Source organism: Oncorhynchus clarkii, chromosome 9, assembly GCF_045791955.1.
Source record: "Oncorhynchus clarkii lewisi isolate Uvic-CL-2024 chromosome 9, UVic_Ocla_1.0, whole genome shotgun sequence".
Classification (NCBI taxonomy): Eukaryota; Metazoa; Chordata; class Actinopteri; order Salmoniformes; family Salmonidae; genus Oncorhynchus; species Oncorhynchus clarkii.
In genome coordinates this window covers 43,733,748-43,754,372 of record NC_092155.1, presented here as the reverse complement: position 1 = coordinate 43,754,372, position 20,625 = coordinate 43,733,748, and the positions used below count along the sequence as shown (strand labels likewise).

Sequence of the window (20,625 nt, the reverse complement as noted above, 5' to 3'; positions counted from 1 at the left end):
AGAATGATCCCTGGTGAGGGACGGAGTGCCTAGTGCCTAAGGTACTACAGAATAGTATATATTGTTGTCACAGACACTCACCCAATGACCCTTCCAGTCACATCTCCAGTAAAAGCGCCTCGAGTGGCCAGTCCACAGCTCAGCCAGCTGCCTGAGGAGCTTCTCAGGCTCGGGAAGTCAGTGCATCAGGAGCCCCTCTTGGTTCCCTTTGGAGCCCCAGTGAAATCATAGCCACGCTTAACCCAGGGCCTGAGAACCTCTTGGGGCCCTCTTGGAACAAGGCACAGCCCTCCAAGTCAAAATGTGACCCCCCCCCCACAACAAACCATTTCTGTATAGACGTTTCGACTTTGCATATAAGAATAGCCAAAATGATTTAGACAATATTTGTCTGCTAAAGAGTTAGCGAAGGAGAGAGCACGGCTGGCAGTGTTCTCCGCTGTTAACTATTTGATTTATTAGCTTATTTTCGGCGGTGCATCCCATCCCCGCCGGGTGCGATGCTGCTCCCAGGGCCCATCTGCTGCTGCTTGCCACGAGCGGACATGTAATGATGGCTCTCTCCGGGAAGATTACCTCTGCACTTTTACCTGGCAGCTGCAGCTGCAGCAGGCAACGCTTCGTCACCCACGACAGCCAAGCATCTCTACAGCCCACTGAAAAATGGAGCCATGGAAAGGCATTAAGGTGCATAGTAAAACACACTCGTACTCGTATTAAGGGGGAAAATGTTTCTCTGCTCAGTACCACTCATACTTGGATGCTACAGAGTGTGTATTAGAATACGTCAACCCTTTGTCATGACTCTACACAGAGTTCAAGGGTAACACCATTCAGGTGGTGGTAGTGGCTTTTACCCATCTCCTGAGGCCTTCTCTAGCTGGCCTAGAGGACCTGACCAGGCTCCCTGCCCCTCTTTCCCCAGCTCTATTCATAACATCCAACCCCCTCCGTTCACACCCTTCCTCCCTGGTGTGGGAATAGTAGCCCTTCCCCCACACCGGAAGCAGAGAGAGAGAGCGGGGCAGCAGGGTGAGGCTCGCTTGATCTAAATGTATTCTAACATCTTCTCTCGCCTCACCAAGGCCTTCCACTCCACTCACATCACAGTCCAAAAAGCCTGCTCTCTCCCAGCCTAACTTACACATTGACTGACTGTGTGAGTGTGAGTGTGGGAAGTGACATTGGAAATGCTCCCCGTTTCCCCCACAAACCATACCAATGAGGAATTTCATTTCAATCAAAGAGAGAGAGGAGAGAGGAGAAGGGAGATCAGAGGAGAGAGAGAAAGCAGCAGTAGTAGCTCTTTCTTACCGTCCTCCTCCTTAATGTGCGAGTTCTGAGGGCTGTGCATTCTCTCTCCGTGGTTCGGGGGACTCAGGTTGGAAGCAGGGCCGTGATCAGCTGATATCCATGTGGGGTCGGTCATATCAAAGTCCTCACTGCTCACTGAACTCTCATCCTGTCGGAGAAAGACAGGGAGGGAGAGAGAGGGAGAGAGAGAAAGAGAAATAGAGAGAGAGAGTCAGTCATGTCATTCCGTGGACAGCTTAGACAGGTGGAAGAGGAAGAAAATAAAGAGAAGGGAAGATATCAGACGTAACGTATGACTGACCAGATCTCAGAGGCAGAGGGAGGCTACCTTGTTTGTGACAGCAGGGAGACCTAAATGGGGATTACATTTTGCAGTTAGACACTTGGTGCGTGTCTGGACTACAAAGTGTTAGGCCTATTTGGTATAAATAAAAATGACATAACTGGCAACAATTCACTATGATGAAAGTGTGCGAAAATGGAAGAAACTCAAAGGCAGCCTGTCGTTGCACATTTTCAATATAGCAAAGTGATATCCCACTGGGCACACACTGGTTGAATAAATGCGGTTTTCACCTAATTTCAATGAAATGATGTTGAACCAATGTGAAATAGATGTTGAATTGAGGTATGTGCCCAGTGGGATGCATCAGTCATTTCAATATCGCTCCCTTTTTAGTCACCACATTGAGCAAGGAGCTGCAGAGCATCACTGGGCCTACAAAACCGCATGTGAAATGTGATTTGTCAACTGTCTCAAATTTGTGAAGTACCTGGGACTACAGACGAAACACATTAAGAACTTGATTTACCAGTAACCTTTATCAGCAGACCCATAGCAGGCATAAGAAGCATTAAGAGTCTAGAAGCATTAAGAGTCTTTAAGCATTAGCAGATCAGCTGAGGCACAATGACCCTGCCTGACCAAACCCAGGCCCAGAACCAACCATCCTAATGACCCCATAAGGATTGAGGCACCTGTCTTCATTTCCATTTCGGAGCTGATTCTACATTCATTCAACATTCATTCCACATGTGTTTGTTTGACTTGTGTCCAACCTTTTGGTCCACCAGCCACTGTGGCAGGTACAATAGATTTGTTTTAGTTTTTTATCTACCCGCCACTCAGATTTTTTTTGCCAGAAAAAATATTTTAGTATTTTAATATTAGTAAGAAGTAATGTGGTATGTTGCTCAATTTCATTTCATTTTTTGCGACCTGAGTCTTTTAACCAAAATATCAGCAACAAAATGTTCAGCTTGCCCCTTTAAGGGTGGGAGGTTACCGTGGTAACATGGCCACTCGAGTCCTGTTAAGGTGTGTGTGTGTGTGTGTGAAATGTGAGTTCTGACTAGGTTAGGGTATCTCTTCGCTTTCAGTTGAAGCAGCAGGCTCAAACTAACGTGGAAAAACAACCAAGCTTATGAATAAAACAATTTAAATAGCCAAGAAACACAAGGACAAAGTCTGACTTTGTAGACTTTCGAGTAAATTAGACCAACTTTTAGGCCTGTGCGCAGCGCCTCCAAAAATGAATCAATATCAGCACTTAACTTCATTGCACACAGCTCTCCTTCCTGGCAGTGTTGCTGCGCAAGGTTGGATATGGTATAGGATTCGTATTTCTTTGTGCAATTAGCAGCTATGAAATAAAACATCAGAAATACTTTGAAAACAGCTACTGCAGCATTTATCTAACCCTACCATGTGCTCATACTTGACTTACTTGACTATTTTTATTAGCAAATGTAATGCTTGCACTGTAGAGCCCTGCAAATTGACCACCCACCAACGTGGCTGGTGAAATAGACATTATTACCCGCCAATACATAAATCTACCCGCATTTGGTGGGTGTTCATTTTATGCCTGCTTGTGTCAGTGTGGCTCCGCCGGCTGCAGCAAAGAGCGAGGAGGATCTGAGAGCCGCCACTCCCAGTAATGAGGTCCAGAGTGCTGCAGCAAGCTAGCTGCCTTTCAGGCAACACAACAGCTAGACTGACAAGACACAGCCTTTAGCTCAAACCTCAGACCCATCCATTGCACTGCTCTTTATCACTTGCTAACCCCCTTGGTTCCACACACTTATGAGCGCACACATGCACTTAGCCTACAGCAGGATAGTCAGGGGGCCAGAACATAATTACAAATCATTTGTAGACTGCAAATGGATGGCAATTACCTCAAACAGATATAACATTTGACTAAAACATCATTTCTAACCTTGTTTATAAATAAATAAATAAAACCACCCACGGGCTGCCAGTTGGGGAACCCTGGCTTACAGTCTCACACACACACAACATGCACACGTCATAGGACTATATCACACATACACACCCGCACACACAGGCCATTTAGCCTACTACCACTTCTAGCCTAATCAGATACTTTTTTTTCTGATTGAGCAACTTTAGGGGAAAGGACTAAAGGTGAAACAGACTAAAACTAACCTGTACTGATTTTGGAAGAAGGGCAGTGATGAAACCGTTTTTTCACACACTGTTTGGGCTGTGTGTCCCCCGCTGGTTTTGAGCCCCCACCCCGCCCCCGCATACATAGCCCACAGAACCTGCCAGTCACCATCTGTCCCCATGCTGGCTGCCCAGCACGCACTCCAATGGCGAACGTGCATAAAGATGGCAGAATTCAGATATGCCATAATTGTTTTAGCACTATCCAGAGTTTTTAAACTACGGCGCGCGACATGGTTCTATATGTCAATAAATCAACACAATGTACTCTTTCTTTTTTTCAAAATTGCAGCCGTCTTGAATCCTACATTTGGGATCAAATATACTGTGCTAATGCCCATACCAAACAAAATAGTAACGAAGAGCAATGTACAATACGCCGAAACGGAATTTGTGATTAGTGCATGGCTGCTGCCATCTTTATGCACCTCCGCTATTTGTTAACTTGCTTCACTTGCAAATTGACCTATTGATCCGTTGCTGTGCACAGAGAGATACAGGCTACCTAACTAACTGGTCCACTGTTAAGGCAACTCAAGTGCAGCCCTACAACATGGCACAGTTGAAGGCATCAAGACAAGGGACAGGATCTAAGTACAGAACCGGTGGCCCATACGAAGAAACTGTAGAAGAAGACTGTCATTAGATTGTGACTGCTGTCACACTGGACCTAAAGAACAAATGTCCTTAGGCAGTGGAGAGGAGATAGAGGGGTCACTGGGTCATCATTCACTGAGAGTGGGAGGGGTCAGGGGCAGTATGTCCTATTGAGGTCAAGCAGATCAGAGGAGTACATAATCAGCATTCTGATGCTGCCAGCTGGATTCTCAGCTACCTATAGCACTCACTCACACTGGAGGCTGCAAGTATTTGTTAGCTGACATCATCACGGTCTCACTATAGGCTTATGTCTTCTTCTTCCACAGTTACAATGAGTTAGGTTTACACACACGTCTGAGCTCAACAGGCTTACGAGCACATAAAGCTAGGCTTCGTTGTGGATTAACTGGTTGGCAGTCAGTACAGGCCTTGACGAGAAAATAGACTTGAAGATCTAAGTATAACATCTATAACACATTGGCCAATATCGTTAGCACATGAATTAACAAGTGAGGGATCCTAAACGACCTTCATTTAATCTGCGTCTTAACTCCATTTCAATTACAATCATATAAAACCACACAAACTGGTCCGTCATTGTGTGTCGGTCGGGGAGAGAATCCAGTGCATAACAACGGTTTATTTTCTATCTACCTACAGTATTACTCCATCTGTCTGCATTCATTTTATCCCCACGGCTCAATCCTGGCTGCTGCCCTTCCTTTTATTCATGTAGATTTTTTCTTTATCAATGATCCCTCGCTAACGCTCTCATCTCATCTACATGCAGATGAAAGAAGAGAGATATCCCTCCCTGATAAATCACAGCCCGGGTGTGATCTCTTTGGGCTTGAATGAAAAACAACAGCACCACTCCCTTCCCTGCACAACATCAAAAAGCCTATGTTTAAAGATCTAAGCCTAGGCTAATTAAGATCCAACCTAACACTTCACATTGTGTGAATGAGTGACTCGGTTTAACCAGCTTCGTAAATGACTGGGGCGTTGAGATGGAGATCCATCTTACTTTGCTCCAAGCACATTCTGTTTCAATCAATCAATCAATCAATCAATAAACCTGATTTATTTTATAAAGCCTGTTTGACATCAGCAGTTGTCGCAAAGCTGAAGGAGCTGAATGAACTACAAAATCATGTAGGCTACCATTGGTCGTGGTGCCCTCTGAATTTCTTCTAAATCATGGTACAGTTTGCCACTGCCTCCACCGAAGGGCCTAGCAAAATGAGTCTGTTTAAATGACAGTGCAAGGAGATAGGAGAAAAAACGTATATTTAAAAATGATTAACTGGGAGTGCTTCCATTTCTATTTTTAACACGGTGGAAGAGTAAAAAGCTTCCAATGTGCATTCTTCCATATCACAGGCAAGTGGACTGCGGATATGAAGTTGTGTCAAGCACAGCAGAATGGAGGAGGGCCAGCTCTATGAAAACACTGCTTTGATATGGCATCTTGCTAAGCTCCACATTAAATACAGGACCGTGTGCAGTAAGTTCAATGATTGATGTATGCTTTGCATACTGTCACTCTACCTAAGGAAAGTCATTCAAAAAAGTCATTCAAAGTCACACAAAAAAACATATTCTAAAGCACAGGCTTGTCTGTACCAAGGTTTTAAATTCCATCCCATTTATTTCTAATTCAACAGCAGAAAGCAGTATGTATTTACCAAGACAATTAGTCCTAGCCCCACCACACTCCAATGTAAAGAAAGTAGACGACGCAAAATTCCCCCATTTGAAGTGCTTTTATCACAGAGGCCGGAACTGAGAAAGTAGTTTTCAAGCTAATGCAGTTAGCAAGCAGACCTGTCTGCTCTGCTCTCATATCCAGCCAGCTCTCTAGACTCTGTCTATTGTTCTCTTTGTTAAAGTGTGGAGCAGGCAGGTGAGCAACACACCCTCCCTGATGAAATTGGTGTTCTTCCACCTGCCCCCTCCCTATCCTGCACTTTTCCTACACCTCCTCCTCCTCTCCTCTTCTCCTCCAATCACATGGATGCATGCTGCATGGATGCTGGTATTTCAACAGGAGCAGTAGCAGCAATGCATTCTCTCTATAAATAGGGAGGAAGGGAGAGCATGTTTATTGGCTGCCATGGAAACTGATCAGGAACAGTAGCCTTGGAAATGAAGTTGATTCTGAACAATTCTTGTTCTGAGCAATTTGAAGAGGAGAGAAATTACGTACAGTACGACTGCTGGAGATGAAGGCTAAAATACAAGGAGGATTCAGACTCCAGGCAATGTAACACAGACATGTTCAGCAGGATAAATCCCAGTTCAACCAACTGATGTGATTGACCAAATTAGAGAGGCCTGGGGCCATGTGACAAGACTGAATCAGACACAACAGGCTTCCGTGCAAATTGTGGTGTTTTCTTTCTAACATCTCCTAATGAACATGGAGCTACACATTCATGTCAACAGCAATAAATCCAATAAAGTTCCAAAATAAAAAATAACTTTTTAACTAGGGCTGGCACAATTACCGTATAATCGTGTAAATGACGGTTATGGATGAAGACCGCCATGTAAATAAAATAACTGTCATAACCATCAACGAACAGCTGACTGAAGACTGGACAGCGGGGCATTTGTGCGGTTGAGTCCGTTTCTGCGGTAACATGGACTCTTAACGTGATGGAACTTTGTTGCTCCTTGCTGGAATGTAGAATGTTTATTCAAATTATGTTAACTGATGTGGCTCATGCAATGGAATGTATTTTTTGTAATGTCAGGCGAGTTGAATCAACAAATCACAACACATATTGATGGGTACACTTCCTGCTTTGCTCCTATGGGTACACACCATCCATTATACTATAATTGACTTGAATGGGGACACCCATTTTATTTATATGGCGGCACATGCGCTCAGGAGCGGAGAAAATGAGCAGTGACCACCCTCATTTGGCTGGCCAATACCATCATCCAAAATTCTAGAAGCGTCACGGACCTATTTTTAACAAAAGAGAGAATGTTAGCTAACTTAACAGGCAACCCCCTTTTTCTTAGAAATCAATGAGGACGTTGGGGAAGCAGCAGGAAGAGTGTATCATTTCTGAACAGAGGTGAGGATATTGATAAGTGTGTGGCGTTTGTTGGCTGGGGAGTAATGTAAATCCACACACACACACACACACACACACACACACACACACACACACACACACACACACACACACACACACACACACACACACACACACACACACACACACACACACACACACACACACACACACACACACACACACACACACACACACACAGTCCCAGGCAGACCTGGGAGGATTAACAAAGTGCAGACTACAAGCCTCCACTGCAGAGTATTGATCGCACGGAAAACCAGCCGCGAGGAGAGGAAAATACCACCACTGACACATGAACACACATGCACACACTCAAAAACGCACACACCCATTCACTACACACAGATAGCAGACGTTTGTATGCACCTACAGTGTAACAGGGGCAGAAAGACAAAAATGATGCAAACTGAAGATAGCTAAAAAGTGGATCAGGATTGGAATAGCCAAGGTAATGGACACAGACAGATGAATATCAATGTCTGTTGCACGATATTAAACCACTAGGCCTGTCCGCCAAAGGGCAAATAAAAAGTATTCTATTACTATGAAGACAGGATGAACAATAATCAGTGATTCCAACGGACCTTAATTGATCAGCCACCGAGCCTGGTGAGAAGCTATTTCTGTGCCTGTTGAGTTCAGCTGTCACACAGCTAACAGAGCAGGGCTGGTAGTCACACTGTGAGATTGGGCTGGGGCTGAGGAGGGGGGAAACTGCTTCTGAAACTATATCTCTGCAGTCAATTACACTGCCACTGCATGTTACTCTATCCAGTGCTGTCTGACAACAGAGAACGTGAGGGGTAAAAAAAAAAGGCAAAAGACTACAGGGCGTCGGAACGATCCGCGACTTGTGTTTCAGAATCTCAGCGGAATCTGACGTTGGAACGGTGTCCCATAATTTCTGACCGCAAGGCCATAGACAGAGAGGATGCTCCTCTAGTTGCACAATGTACAGCCAGCGACCGACAGACAAAACGACAGACAGACACATGGGTATATGAAGCAGATTGCAAGAAACAAGATGCAAGCAAGAAACAAGATGACCAAGAGGAAAGCAAATCCATAAATGTCATGCCTCCGAGCCTATTAATTACAGTACATTGCTGATATGGTGCCCGAGCGAGCCCCTGATGCTAAATAGAGAAGGAAAATGATGTAGCTACGGACCAATGAAACCATGTTTCTGGTGATAGGCTTATACCCAGAAACATGTTTTTTGGGGGTCCCTAACTCAGGCCTACATGAAGTGCATCATGTGCTATAACAAGACAAAGATACTACAAAATATACTAGAAACGTTTACTAATAGTGAGCGCTCCAATTAGTATCTGCCTGAACCAGTGGCGTGTATGAATGGATGCCACAGGAAGTCAGGGTTCACCTAAAACTGTACCATATAAAAATACAAAATAATGTGTCTTTTGTCTGTCTGTGTTTTATAATTTTTCGTCAATTCGCAAGAGGCTGAATGTATCTCACCGGAGAAAGCATCCGAGCGAGTGAAACAGCGTTGTGTAGGCCGTCTATCTGATGCTGTCTGGTCCAAAAGAGTATGACATTGTTGCCGCCCGTAGCATTGAATACAAGGGAAGCCAGCGAGCATTTGGTCTCCCTTGATAAAAAATAAAAATATAATAATAGCCCATCAGCATTGAGCTAAACTGAGTTAGCTCAACTGTGAATGGTCCAAAAGTGTCAAGGGAAGCCAGATTTGGCTTCATTCCAATCACATCGCATCGAAAGAAAACTCATGCATCCCGTTGTGTTGTTGTCCTCCGGTGGCCTTTCCTAAATTAACCATGGATGGAGATAGGGACTTAGGGGCTAGTTGTCCATCTCCTCTCTGCTTTGCTGTAGCTCCACATGACTGTTCATGTCTGGTTATAAGCTACGAGGAGCTCACTACAGAGCTAATTTAGTTCTCTGAGACACCAGATCGTACTCCTGATGAAATGCCAACCAAAAATGCTATCCCCATCAAGAGACTGAGCTTGTGTGCAGGGGACTTCCTGAATCATAGTGAACACAACCTGTAACCTTGTGCTTGGTCAGGCTCCCTCTAGCTAGCTCAAAGCATTGGTGTAGCATTGGCTGTGATGGTCGGGAATTTTGAATGACGGTAATTGGCCAGCCAAAGACCGCAGTCTCCATCATAATCGTTGGAATAACGTTTTTTGACTGACATTTTCTCCTTTCCTCCGCTCCTGACCGCATGTGCTGCCATAGAAATAGAATGAATAGGATGGGCGTCCCCATTGAAGTCAATGAAGACGTAATTGGTGGACTGGCGGCCATTGCGAGTGTACACATAGGAGCAAAGCAGGAAGTAAAAGCAGGAAGTAAAAGCAGGAAGTGTACCCATCAATATGCGCTGTGATTTGTTGATTCAACTCAACTGACATTACAAAAAATACATTCCATTGCATGAGCAACATCAGTTAACATCATTTGAATGAACATTCTACATTACCATGGAAATTATTGCATCACAATACCTGGCAGCCATTGTGAGTGCACCCATGAGTTTACCAGTAATTGCCAGGGTTAGAGATCCAAGTCCATTCTATTCATTATTTGCTACAACACCTTGCTTGTTTCAGCAAGGGGTAACAAAGATGTATCATGTTGTTAAAGGCATCCTCTGGAACTTTGGCGACTACTAATTATTTTTTAAACCTCCCACTTTGGGCTGGATGTGTCACTGTGTAGTTCATACATGCATAATCTATGAGCAGAATTACTGTGTTTTTTGGCACCTGTGCTGTGCCATTTTCCCTACATTTTCCCCCACGGGGGCCAGCCCCTGGCAATTTGAGTTCTAGCCAATGAGCTTCAGCCCCTCGCCATTTGAGTGACAGCTAGCAAGATGCACACACAGCAAAGCGAGAGAGCAATGACGTGATGCACATATCGGCACATACGTAGCACGCAATTTTCGGGGACCCCTTTTGGCTCAGGAGCACTACTTTCAGAACTACTGGCTAAAAAGTATACAAAAGTACAGCAGAAATGGACTCTGCATGAATGCCCAGCTACCCCGTCTTCAGTCAGGTGTTGGTTCGCCCAAAAATATAAATAAATAATACAAAGGTTATTTTATTTTTATGACGGTCTTCATCCATAACTGTCGGTTACACCAGTGGTTCCCAAACCTTTTTAAAGGAACTCAGTCTTTCAACTCTTGAAAGTTGTAATAAGATGCCATTTTGAAATTGGGTAGTGCATCATCAGATTTCCAGATAAAATAGCCCATAACAGCAAAAAAAAATGTAGCTAGGTTTTTTTAGTCCATAGATTTTGTTGAGTCAATCAAATATCACATGAATACACATTAGGCATTGTAAAATGTATAGAATTGCAAGAAAATGTGCTTTAAAACGGCAACATTTTCTCTGCACCCTATGACAAAATGTGTAGAATTGCAGGAAATTGGGGCGGGACGTTCCTCAAAGCTGGAAGGGGGACCTGCGTGAAAAAATTGAGAACCCCGGGGTTACAAGGTTATACAGTAATTGTGCCAGCCCTAGTACTGTGACAAAAGCCAATTTGGTCCCTGTGACTTCAGATTGGCAGATCCTTCAGTTAACCATGTCTGAACAACAAAAAACAGAGGCAAAAGTCTTTGCTATTAATATGGTGCTAAACATAACTGACAGACAAGACAGCCACAGGGAGACACAAGTCTTTTCAATAACCCACAATGAGAAACAAATATCCAAGTCCTAGAGATTTCCCCACACGGAGCTAGTTTGTCATTCTGTAAGTGTTCCGGTTGAAGGAGTTAAAAGCAACACATCACAACACAAAACGTCAACAGTTCATCTTGATGAGCACCGTCTGACTAGCTGACAGTCCCCACAACAAGGCTTCAGCTCTACCTCGGAGAAGCCGACAGGCTTCATTTGATGCTGATAGGAACAGACGGCCGGTGTAGTGAATTCAGATATGTTTCTCAGTCTGAAAATCACGGTCATACATATTTATACTTTGCCTTCTCAAATACATGAATGCGCGACTTCATTACAGTGGAGGAAATCCCCTGATCTCCTTCCACAAACCAAGGTTTACTGAATGTGATGGGTTCGGTTGTGGTGGGTGCTTTCAGGAACCTGACATCCTCTCAAACACAGGGATATGAACACACTCTTCCACAAAGGAAAGGGTGACAACTACTCTTCTCTCTCAGCGAGTACTCTCGGAATTAGTTTAAGTGCCTTAGTTACCAGTCAAAATTGTCAACAGTAAATCAAGATAAAAATAAAATAAAAAGAACATGCTTAAACCAACATGACATTACCATGGCATGGCATGATTACCCTGGTAGCCTATTCAAGGGGTTCTCAAAGTATTTTTATTTCAAAAAAAATGTATTATGAATATTACTAACAACAACAGAATAAGCTAATTTTGGACAAGGGATCCGTGGAATAAATTTAGAGGGTGTAATACAATACAATGTAATATTATGAATCTACAATTTATGTTTTTAACCCTGGGCAACATCATGGGCCTGGGATGCTCACAGGGGCATTGGTATCCCCTGCAGTCCTCCACCAATTATAAATTTTTCAACTCAATACTTCTTGTATAGTTTTTTTATTTTTACATAAATGCACAATAATTTAAACTTTAAAACGGCTATGTTTTCTCTCTGCCTCATGGCAAAATGTGAAGAATTGCAGGATATTAGCCTTATAAGCTGCATCAACAACAAATAATCTCTCTGCCCCATGACGAAATCTGTAGAATTGCAGGAAATTAGCTTGAAATATGCCCGTCTTTCTCTCCAATGCCTAGAGGCGGGCTCTTAAAATGTTCCTACCGAGGGCCTGCGACTTGGTTTGTCAAGCCATGGACTGTCGAAGTCATAGTGAAACTTATTGCATGCTTTTTCAAGAAAAAAAATATAAAATGTTTTCCTTGAGTTGTGTTCTGAATTTGCTGTCACAAAAGAGTACCGCGGCACCAAAAAGTTTGAGGACCACTGTTCTATTCTACAGAATACATGTACACTGCAGTGCAGACCAAGGCAATGCACATTCCAATTTAATTAAGCAGTGCCCTTGGTAACCTCAGTCAATATACTAAGCCTATCTGACCACCCCTCCAGAGGACGGATCAGAGAGGGAGAAGCAGCTTTAGAGATTTCACATGAGAAGTGGAGAAAAGTCACACTTTCAATGACCTCTACAACCCCATGTGCTTTATCTTTATCCACCTTGTCAATAGAGAGCAATAGTAATGGCCTCTTTTTGTCGGCACTAACTACGCCATGATTCGTTGGACAAAGCCTATGGGCAAATGAATGGAGTTTTTGGTTAAACGCCGGAAATAAGGTATGTGGTAAACACAGGCTTAGGAGATCTGACACGTTTTGTTCTATGAGATCATCTTCATCAGCTAACGTCACTTTTCGTGAATTTTGAAGCATTTATGTCATTTTAAAAAAGCACATAAAGCACAATAAAGGTTTCATAATTCATAAAGGTCATGTTAACTGACTGATATTATCCCATAGAATAAAATGTATAAGATCTCCTAAGCCTGTGTCAACCTCAGACCTTATTTTCTAAGTTTGTCCAAAAACCCTATTCTTTCCTCATTCATTTCCCCCAAAGGAATGGCTGAACAAACCAGAGTTAACTTATTTGCAGGTTTTAGGACTACAAGCTGGTGAGCCCTATGGCAGTCTGGTTTCCAATCATTTCAATGTGAGTACTAGTTGAGGATGAGTTAACCTATTTATTTTGTAAATGTTGGCTTCAACTGACAGGAGAACGAAGAACGGTCAATATAGTTAACAAATGTAAACAAAACCAACATGGGTGATTTTAAGCCACAAAGGCTATTTGAGCATTGTGTCCCTGTGTAGTTTTGTACAAATGATTCAGAAAACCCTGAGTCATATGTTTATCTACAGCTGTGATAAAAACCCATGTGATGAGGACCCCGATTTCTAACAAATACCTGGAGAGATTACTGTATTGTCCAACACTCCTATTCCTGTTCAATCCAGTCAGGCACAAATCTACCACGAGTATGAGGATTAACCCCTTTCCCTTCTGGAACCAATCCTGCGTAAAGAGGCAGGAGTATTTCACTCCAGGTGAAAAGCAGACTGTGCTTGCTTCTGGTTAGGCTAGGCTATAGCCTACTACCAAGGATGTAGCCTATAACTGAGCCAAACTGAGTGAGGTGCATGTTAGTGATTTAGTAAAATGGTAAGTAAAGCAGAGCCTTGCATCAGCAGCACCGTTAGCGAAGCCTTACACACATCCCGCGGCAGACAGCACTGGTTGAGCACAGAGAGAGCAGCTGTGGAGAGCCAGGGGCAACAGGGAGCCTGGGGTTCGATCCTCTGTCACCTCACATCTTCCTCTCGAGAACTGCACACACTGCACTGTCTGCCCTGAGAGGAAACCAACTGGGATAAATCAGGATACTACAGTGGGGCCTATGATGTGGTACCAAAACACAGTGCTTCCACCATCCTCCATAGTCAGCCAGGTACATAAACACTGCATAAGTCTCAGTTTTTCATCCTTATCATCTTCCCTAAAAGAACATATTTCCAAATGAGCATGTCCAACTTTCATAGAGGTACTCTTGGGGAATCACAAAACAATAGGCTATACCATCACAACAGAGAGGTAAGCGACAGATGAAATGGAGAAATATTAGGGAGAGGCAACGAAGGAGTGGGGAGAGAGGGAAACACCCACTGCCGCAGTTCTGGAGCTTGACTCAAGGGAAGGACTATGCAGGCAGTCTACCCCTCCAACTGGCTGACTTACTGACTTACAGGGGTCAAGATTTTTTTGTTTTTTGTTGCAAGGCTTTATCCTTGTGAGGCGCTGGCCGAAGGCAGGGGATGCTAAAGGCGGTTTTAAAGCCCTTAACCCTTAGTCTACTGGAAACCAGCTGCAGTTCCTTTAGGATTCAGCCAGAAAAGTTATGTTGTCTTCCCTCAAATGATTTCTGCCAACTCCATCCTATAGAAACACCATTTGACAGCAGAAAATACTCTGTTGCCATGGTTCTGATTGGGAAAGCAGTGGACTGCCGACTGTAGTGGTAAGATACAACTGTTGTGCATATTATTTGACAGTACAGTAGCAACCATAGCCTTCGACTTGTAGACTTATCAACATTTTGGTGTAGAAATTGGGAAGCAAAAACTTCACAGATTTGTGTGACCCTTGGGCTACTTGGTGTTAGAAGTGGGATGACAGGGCGTGCCTTCAACGAGTTGGTGGCGTGTCTGGGCCAAAGATATTAAATGCATTATAATATTCCTTGGCATGGGCATAAGGGAGTCGAAAATATAATGTGCACAGGAGTATTGTGAAGTTACAGCCTTTTAACACAATTTAAACAACTTCAGTGAGCAACTTCACAAGCACTTGCAGTTGTGGGTTTCCTACTAACTAAAGTTAACTTCTGATGTTGGGACTATGTGTATGTTCCCTCAGCCCTACAGTAAGTTCCCTCAACCTTATGTTCCCTCAGTACCCCAAGCCCTCAGTTCTCTCAGCCCCATGTTCCCTCAGCCCTACAGTATGTTCCCTCAACCTTATGTTCCCTCAGTACCCCAAGCCCTCAGTTCTCTCAGCCCCATGTTCCCTCAGCCCTACAGTAAGTTCCCTCAACCTTATGTTCCCTCAGTACCCCAAGCCCTCAGTTCCCTCAACCCCATGTTCCCTCAGCCCCGGTCACCTGTCACCAATGATTCAATACTTCAGTGGGTCCTAGGCCATATAATTGTACATATTATACAATTATACAAATTACTTGAGTAGATCAAATCAGATTGTATTTGTCAGCGCCGAATACAACGGGTGTATACTTAACAGTGAAATACTTGCCTAAGAGCTCTTCCCAAAGATGTAGAGTTAAAATATTAACACAAAAGGAATAAAATACACAAGAATGGAGCTACAGTGCCTTCGGGAAAGTATTCAGACCCCTTGACCTTTTCCACATTTTATGTTACAGCCTTATTCTAAAATGTTTATTTTTTATTTTTTTATGTCCTCATCAACCTACACACAATACCCCAAGATGACAAAGCAAAAACAGTGTTTAAGACATTTTTGCTAATTTATAAAAAATGTCAAAATTAAATATTACATTTTACATAAGTATTCAGACCCTTTACTCAGTACTTTGCACCTTCGGCAGCGATTAGAGCATAAAGTTTTCTTGGGTATGACGCTACAAGCTTGGCACACCTGTATTTGAGGAGTTTCTCCTATTCTTCTCTGAAGATCCTCTTAAGCTCTGTCAAGTTGGATGGGGAGCGTCGCTGCACAGCTATTTTCAGGTCTCTCCAGAGATGCTCGATCGGATTCAAGTCCGGGCTCTGGCTGGGCCACTCAAGGACATTCAGAGACTTGTCCCAAAGCCACTCCTGCGATGTCTTGGCTTTGTGCTGTTGGAAGGTGAACCAACTTTTCAGGGAAGTTAGGAACCAATATACACAGGCAGTTAGGAAAGCTAAGGCTCACTTTTTAAAGCAGAAATTTGCATCCTGTAGCACAAACTCAAAAACGTTCTGGGACACTGTAAAGTCCATGGAGAATAAGAACACCTCCTCCCAGCTGCCTACTGCACTGAGGCTAGGAAACACTGTCATCACAGATAAATCCCTACAAATCAGCCGGGCTAGACAATCTGGACCCTCTCTTTCTAAAATGATCTGCCGAAATTGTTGCAACCCCTATCACTAGCCTGTTCAACCTCTCTTTCGTATCGTCTGAGATTCCCAAAGATTCCCAAAGATTGGACAGTTGCAGCGGTCATCCCCCTCTTCAAAGGGGGAGACACTCTAGACACAAACTGCTACAGACCTATATCTATCCTACCCTGCCTTTCTAAGGTCTTCGAATGCCAAGTTAACAAACAGATTACCGACCATTTCGAATCCCACCGTACCTTCTCCGCTATGCAATCTGGTTTCAGAGCTGGTCATGGGTGCACCTCAGCCACACTCAAGGTCCTAAATGATATCATAACCGCCATCGATAAGAGACATTACTGTGCAGCCGTATTCATCGACCTGGACAAGGCTTTCGACTCTGTCAATCACCACATTCTTATTGGCAGACTCAACAGCCTTGGTTAATCAAATGATTGCCTTGCCTGGTTTACCAACTACTTCTCTGATAGAGTTCAGTGTGTCAAATCGGAGGACCTGTTGTCCGGACTTCTGGCAGTCTCTATGGGGGTGCCACGGTTCAATTCTCTGGCCGACTCTCTTCTCTGTATACATCAATGATGTCGCTCTTGCTGCTGGTGATTCTCTGATCCACCTCTACGCAGACGACACCATTCTGTATACTTCTGGCCCTTCGTTGGACACTGTTAACTAACCTCCAGACGAGCTTCAATGCCATACAACACTCCTTCCGTGGCCTCCAACTGCTCTTAAATGCAAGTAAAACTAAATGCATGCTCTTCAACCGATCACTGCCCGCACCTGCCCGCTCATCCAGCATCACTACTCTGGACGGCTCTGACTTAGAATATGTGGATAACTACAAATACTTAGGTGTCTGGCTAGACTGTAAACTCTCCTTCCAGACTCACATTAAGCATCTCCAATCCAAAATTACATCTAGAATCGGCTTCCTATTTCGCAACAAAGGATCCTTCACTCATGCTGCCAAACATACCCTCGTAAAACTGACCATCCTACCGATCCTCGACTTCGGCGATGTCATTTATAAAATAGCCTCCAACACTCTACTCAACAAATTGGATGCAGTCTATCACAGTTCCATCCGTTTTGTCACCAAAGCCCCATATACTACCCACCACTGCGATCTGTACACTCTCGTTGGCTGGCCCTCGCTTCACTCTCGTCGCCAAACCCACTGGCTCCAGGTCATCTACAAGTCTCTGCTAGGTAAAGCCCTGCCTTATCTCAGCTCACTGGTCACCATAGCAGCACCTACTCGTAGCACGCGCTCCAACAGGTATATCTCACTGGTCACCCCCAAAGCCAAATCATCCTTTGGCCGCTTTTCCTTCCAGTTCTCTGCTGCCAATGACTGGAACGAACTGCAAAAATCACTGAAGCAGGAGACTCATATCTCCCTCACTAACTTTAAGCACTAGCTGTCAGAGCAGCTCACAGATCACTGCACCTGTACATAGCCCATCTGTAAACAGCCCATTAAACTACCTCATCCCCATACTGTATTTATTTATTTATCTTGCTCCTTTGCACCCCAGTATCTCTACCTGCACATTCATCTTCTGCACTTCTACCATTCAGGTGTTTAATTGCTATATTGTAATTACTTCGCCACCATGGCCTATTTATTGCCTTAACTCCCTTATCTTACCTCATTTAAACTCACTGTATATAGACTTTTTTTCTACTTTATTTTTTTCTACTGTATTATTGACTGTATGTTTTGTTTATTCCATGTGTAACTCTGTGTTGTTGTATGTGTCGAACTGCTATGCTTTATCTTGGCCAGGTCGCAGTTGCAAATGAGAACTTGTTCTCAACTAGCCTGCCTGATTAAATAAAGGAGAAATACATCAAATAAAAAACCATTACCCCAGCCTGAGGTCCTGAGCGCTCTGGAGCAGGTTTTCATCAAGAATCTCTCTGTACTTTGCTCTGTTCATCTTTGCCTCAATCCTAACTAGCCTCCCAGTCCCTGCCACTGAAAAACATCCCCACATCATGATGCTGCCACCACCATACTTCACCCTAGGGATGGTTCCAGGATTCCTCCAGACTGGCCGTTCAGGCCAAAGTTCAATCTAGGTTTCATCAGACCAGAGAATCTTGTTTCTCATGGTCTGAGAGTCTTTGGGTGCCTTTTGGCAAACTCAGAGTGGGCTGTCATGTGCCTTTTACTGAGGAGTGGCTTCCGTCTTGCCACTCTACCATAAAGGCCTGATTGGTGGAGTACTGCAGAGATGGTTGTCCTTCTGGAAGGTTATGGAGGCCACTGTGTTCTTGGGGACCTTCTAAGCTGCAGACATTTTTTGGTATCCTTCCCGAGATCTGTGCCTCGACACAATCCTGTCTCGCAGCTCTACGGACAATTCCTTCGACCTCATGGCTTGGTTTTTGCTCTGACATGCACCGTCAACTGTGGGACCTTATATAGACAGGTGTGTGCCTTTCCAAATCATGTCCAATCAATTGAATATACCACAGGTGGACTCCAATCAAGTTGTAGAAACATCAAGGATGATCAATGGAAACAGGATACACCTGAGCTCAATTTCAAGTCTCATCGCAAAGTGTCTGAATACTTATAAGGTATTTTGATATTTAATTGTTTATAAATTTGCAAACATTTATAAAAACCTGTTTTCGCTTTGCCATTAAGGGGTATTGTGTGTAAATTGCTGAGTTTTTTATTTGTATTTAATCCATTTTAGAATAATGTATGTATGTAACATAACAAAATGTGGAAAAAGTTAAGGGGTCTGAATACTTCCCGAAGGCACTGTATATACAGGGAGTACCAGTACCAGATCAATGTGCAGGGGTATGAGGTATTTGAGGTAGATATGCACATGAAAGCAGGGTAAAGTGACTAAGCATCAGGATATATAATAATAAGTAAAGAAAAGAGTAGCAGCAGCATATGATTAGTGTAAAAGTGTGTGTGTATGTGCGTGCGTGTGTTTGTGTTGTTGGTATGCATGTGTGTGCTTGTGTGTGTTATGTGTGTGCTTGCGTATTGCATGTGAAGGTGTGTGGGTTTTGTGTGAGTGTTAGTGCGTATATATAGTAGGTGCTGAGATACTATTTATTTTCTCAGAAAATGCTATTCAGGTCATTGGTATATTGACAAAAGTTCAAGGTCATAGTGATTGAACATAATTCAGTAGGTCCCATATATTACTTACTTATTCATGTGGAAAATGATGAAATACTCAGCCCTTTCTGCCTTAAAATAAGCATTTGTGCTTATAGAGCTGCACATTGCCGTAGTTTTTAGAGTGTGTTCATAGCGTACATACTATACATTACTGTATTTGAATTGTGTACATTCTGCTTCCATATTTGTTGTCATTATTTTCTGTTTATTGTCTGACTGTATATCCTGTTTATTATAGAAGCACCATTTCACAAAGTAAATTACTGTATGCAAATCTATTTGGCGAATAAAGGTGATTCTGATTCTTGACTGAAATTGGTTCAGTGGACAAGTAGAGGGCTGAGGGAACATAGTGCTGAGGACTGAGGGAACATGCCGTTTCATCAGTATCTCAAAGTATCCACTTATAAGACAGACAGATAGCTAGCTATCTATTTAGCTACCCAGCAAGCTAATTTATCAGAGATGCAAAACGTTAGGCTAACTGTCAAATGTTGGCAAGCTAACGCTCCTCCCTAACGTTACCTCCATTCACTTACCGTAAATACCGTGGCTCGGCTACCTTGAAGCGATAATAATGTTGAAAGAGCTTGCAAACGTACCCCAGATATAAATACAAAAGCTGACAGGTATTAACGTTTGAATGTTTAGCCTTTTTTTAAAGTAGCTAGCTAGGTCTTTTGGGGTAACGGCTCGCTGGCCATCAGGGGGAACCGTCCAGGGAAAGTGTTACCATAGTAACATTGAACCTCGAAATTGAACTTCTATATGTCACATTATTTCAAATCTCTCAGGGTGAAATTATAATAGCTACAATGTATCCTGCCCGGGCTTGCAAATTTTTCAGCGGCCTGGTAACTAGGAAGATATAATATACAAAGCAAATTGCTGTACAGTATTATTCTGAAGTGATTACTGTATTAATGCAGATGGACACGCGATTGTATTTTGCGGTGCGGGATTGTACTGCGCGATGCGGGATGTGTGCGGTGCGGTGCTGGATTGTACTGTAGAGAATTGTACTGCTTGGTCATTTTGCATCCCACAGAGAACAATGTGACATACAGAATGGCCTGCGACGATACACACTATACGTAAATATGCACTTTTAACAGTATGCTGTTGCTGCATAGCGAACATCTAAAGAACATGATGAATTATCACTAGGACAATTTATAAAATGCTATTATGTTAATTAATCAAATACATCAGCGCATATTGTTTAATTGGATAACAAGGATGGCTAATAACACATGTATGTGCGATG

General features: G+C 43.3%; 1 protein-coding gene across 2 annotated transcripts in view; it reads right to left on the bottom strand.

The window, feature by feature from the left end:
• LOC139416366 (nucleolar protein 4-like) overlaps positions 1-20,625 on the bottom strand; it is a 122,690-nt gene that overhangs the window by 45,745 nt on the left and 56,320 nt on the right. For both annotated transcript variants that reach the window (XM_071164903.1, XM_071164904.1), the window contains one exon: positions 1,315-1,462. In XM_071164903.1, coding sequence (XP_071021004.1) covers positions 1,315-1,462 — 148 coding nt within the window. The remainder of the gene's footprint in view (positions 1-1,314; positions 1,463-20,625) is intronic.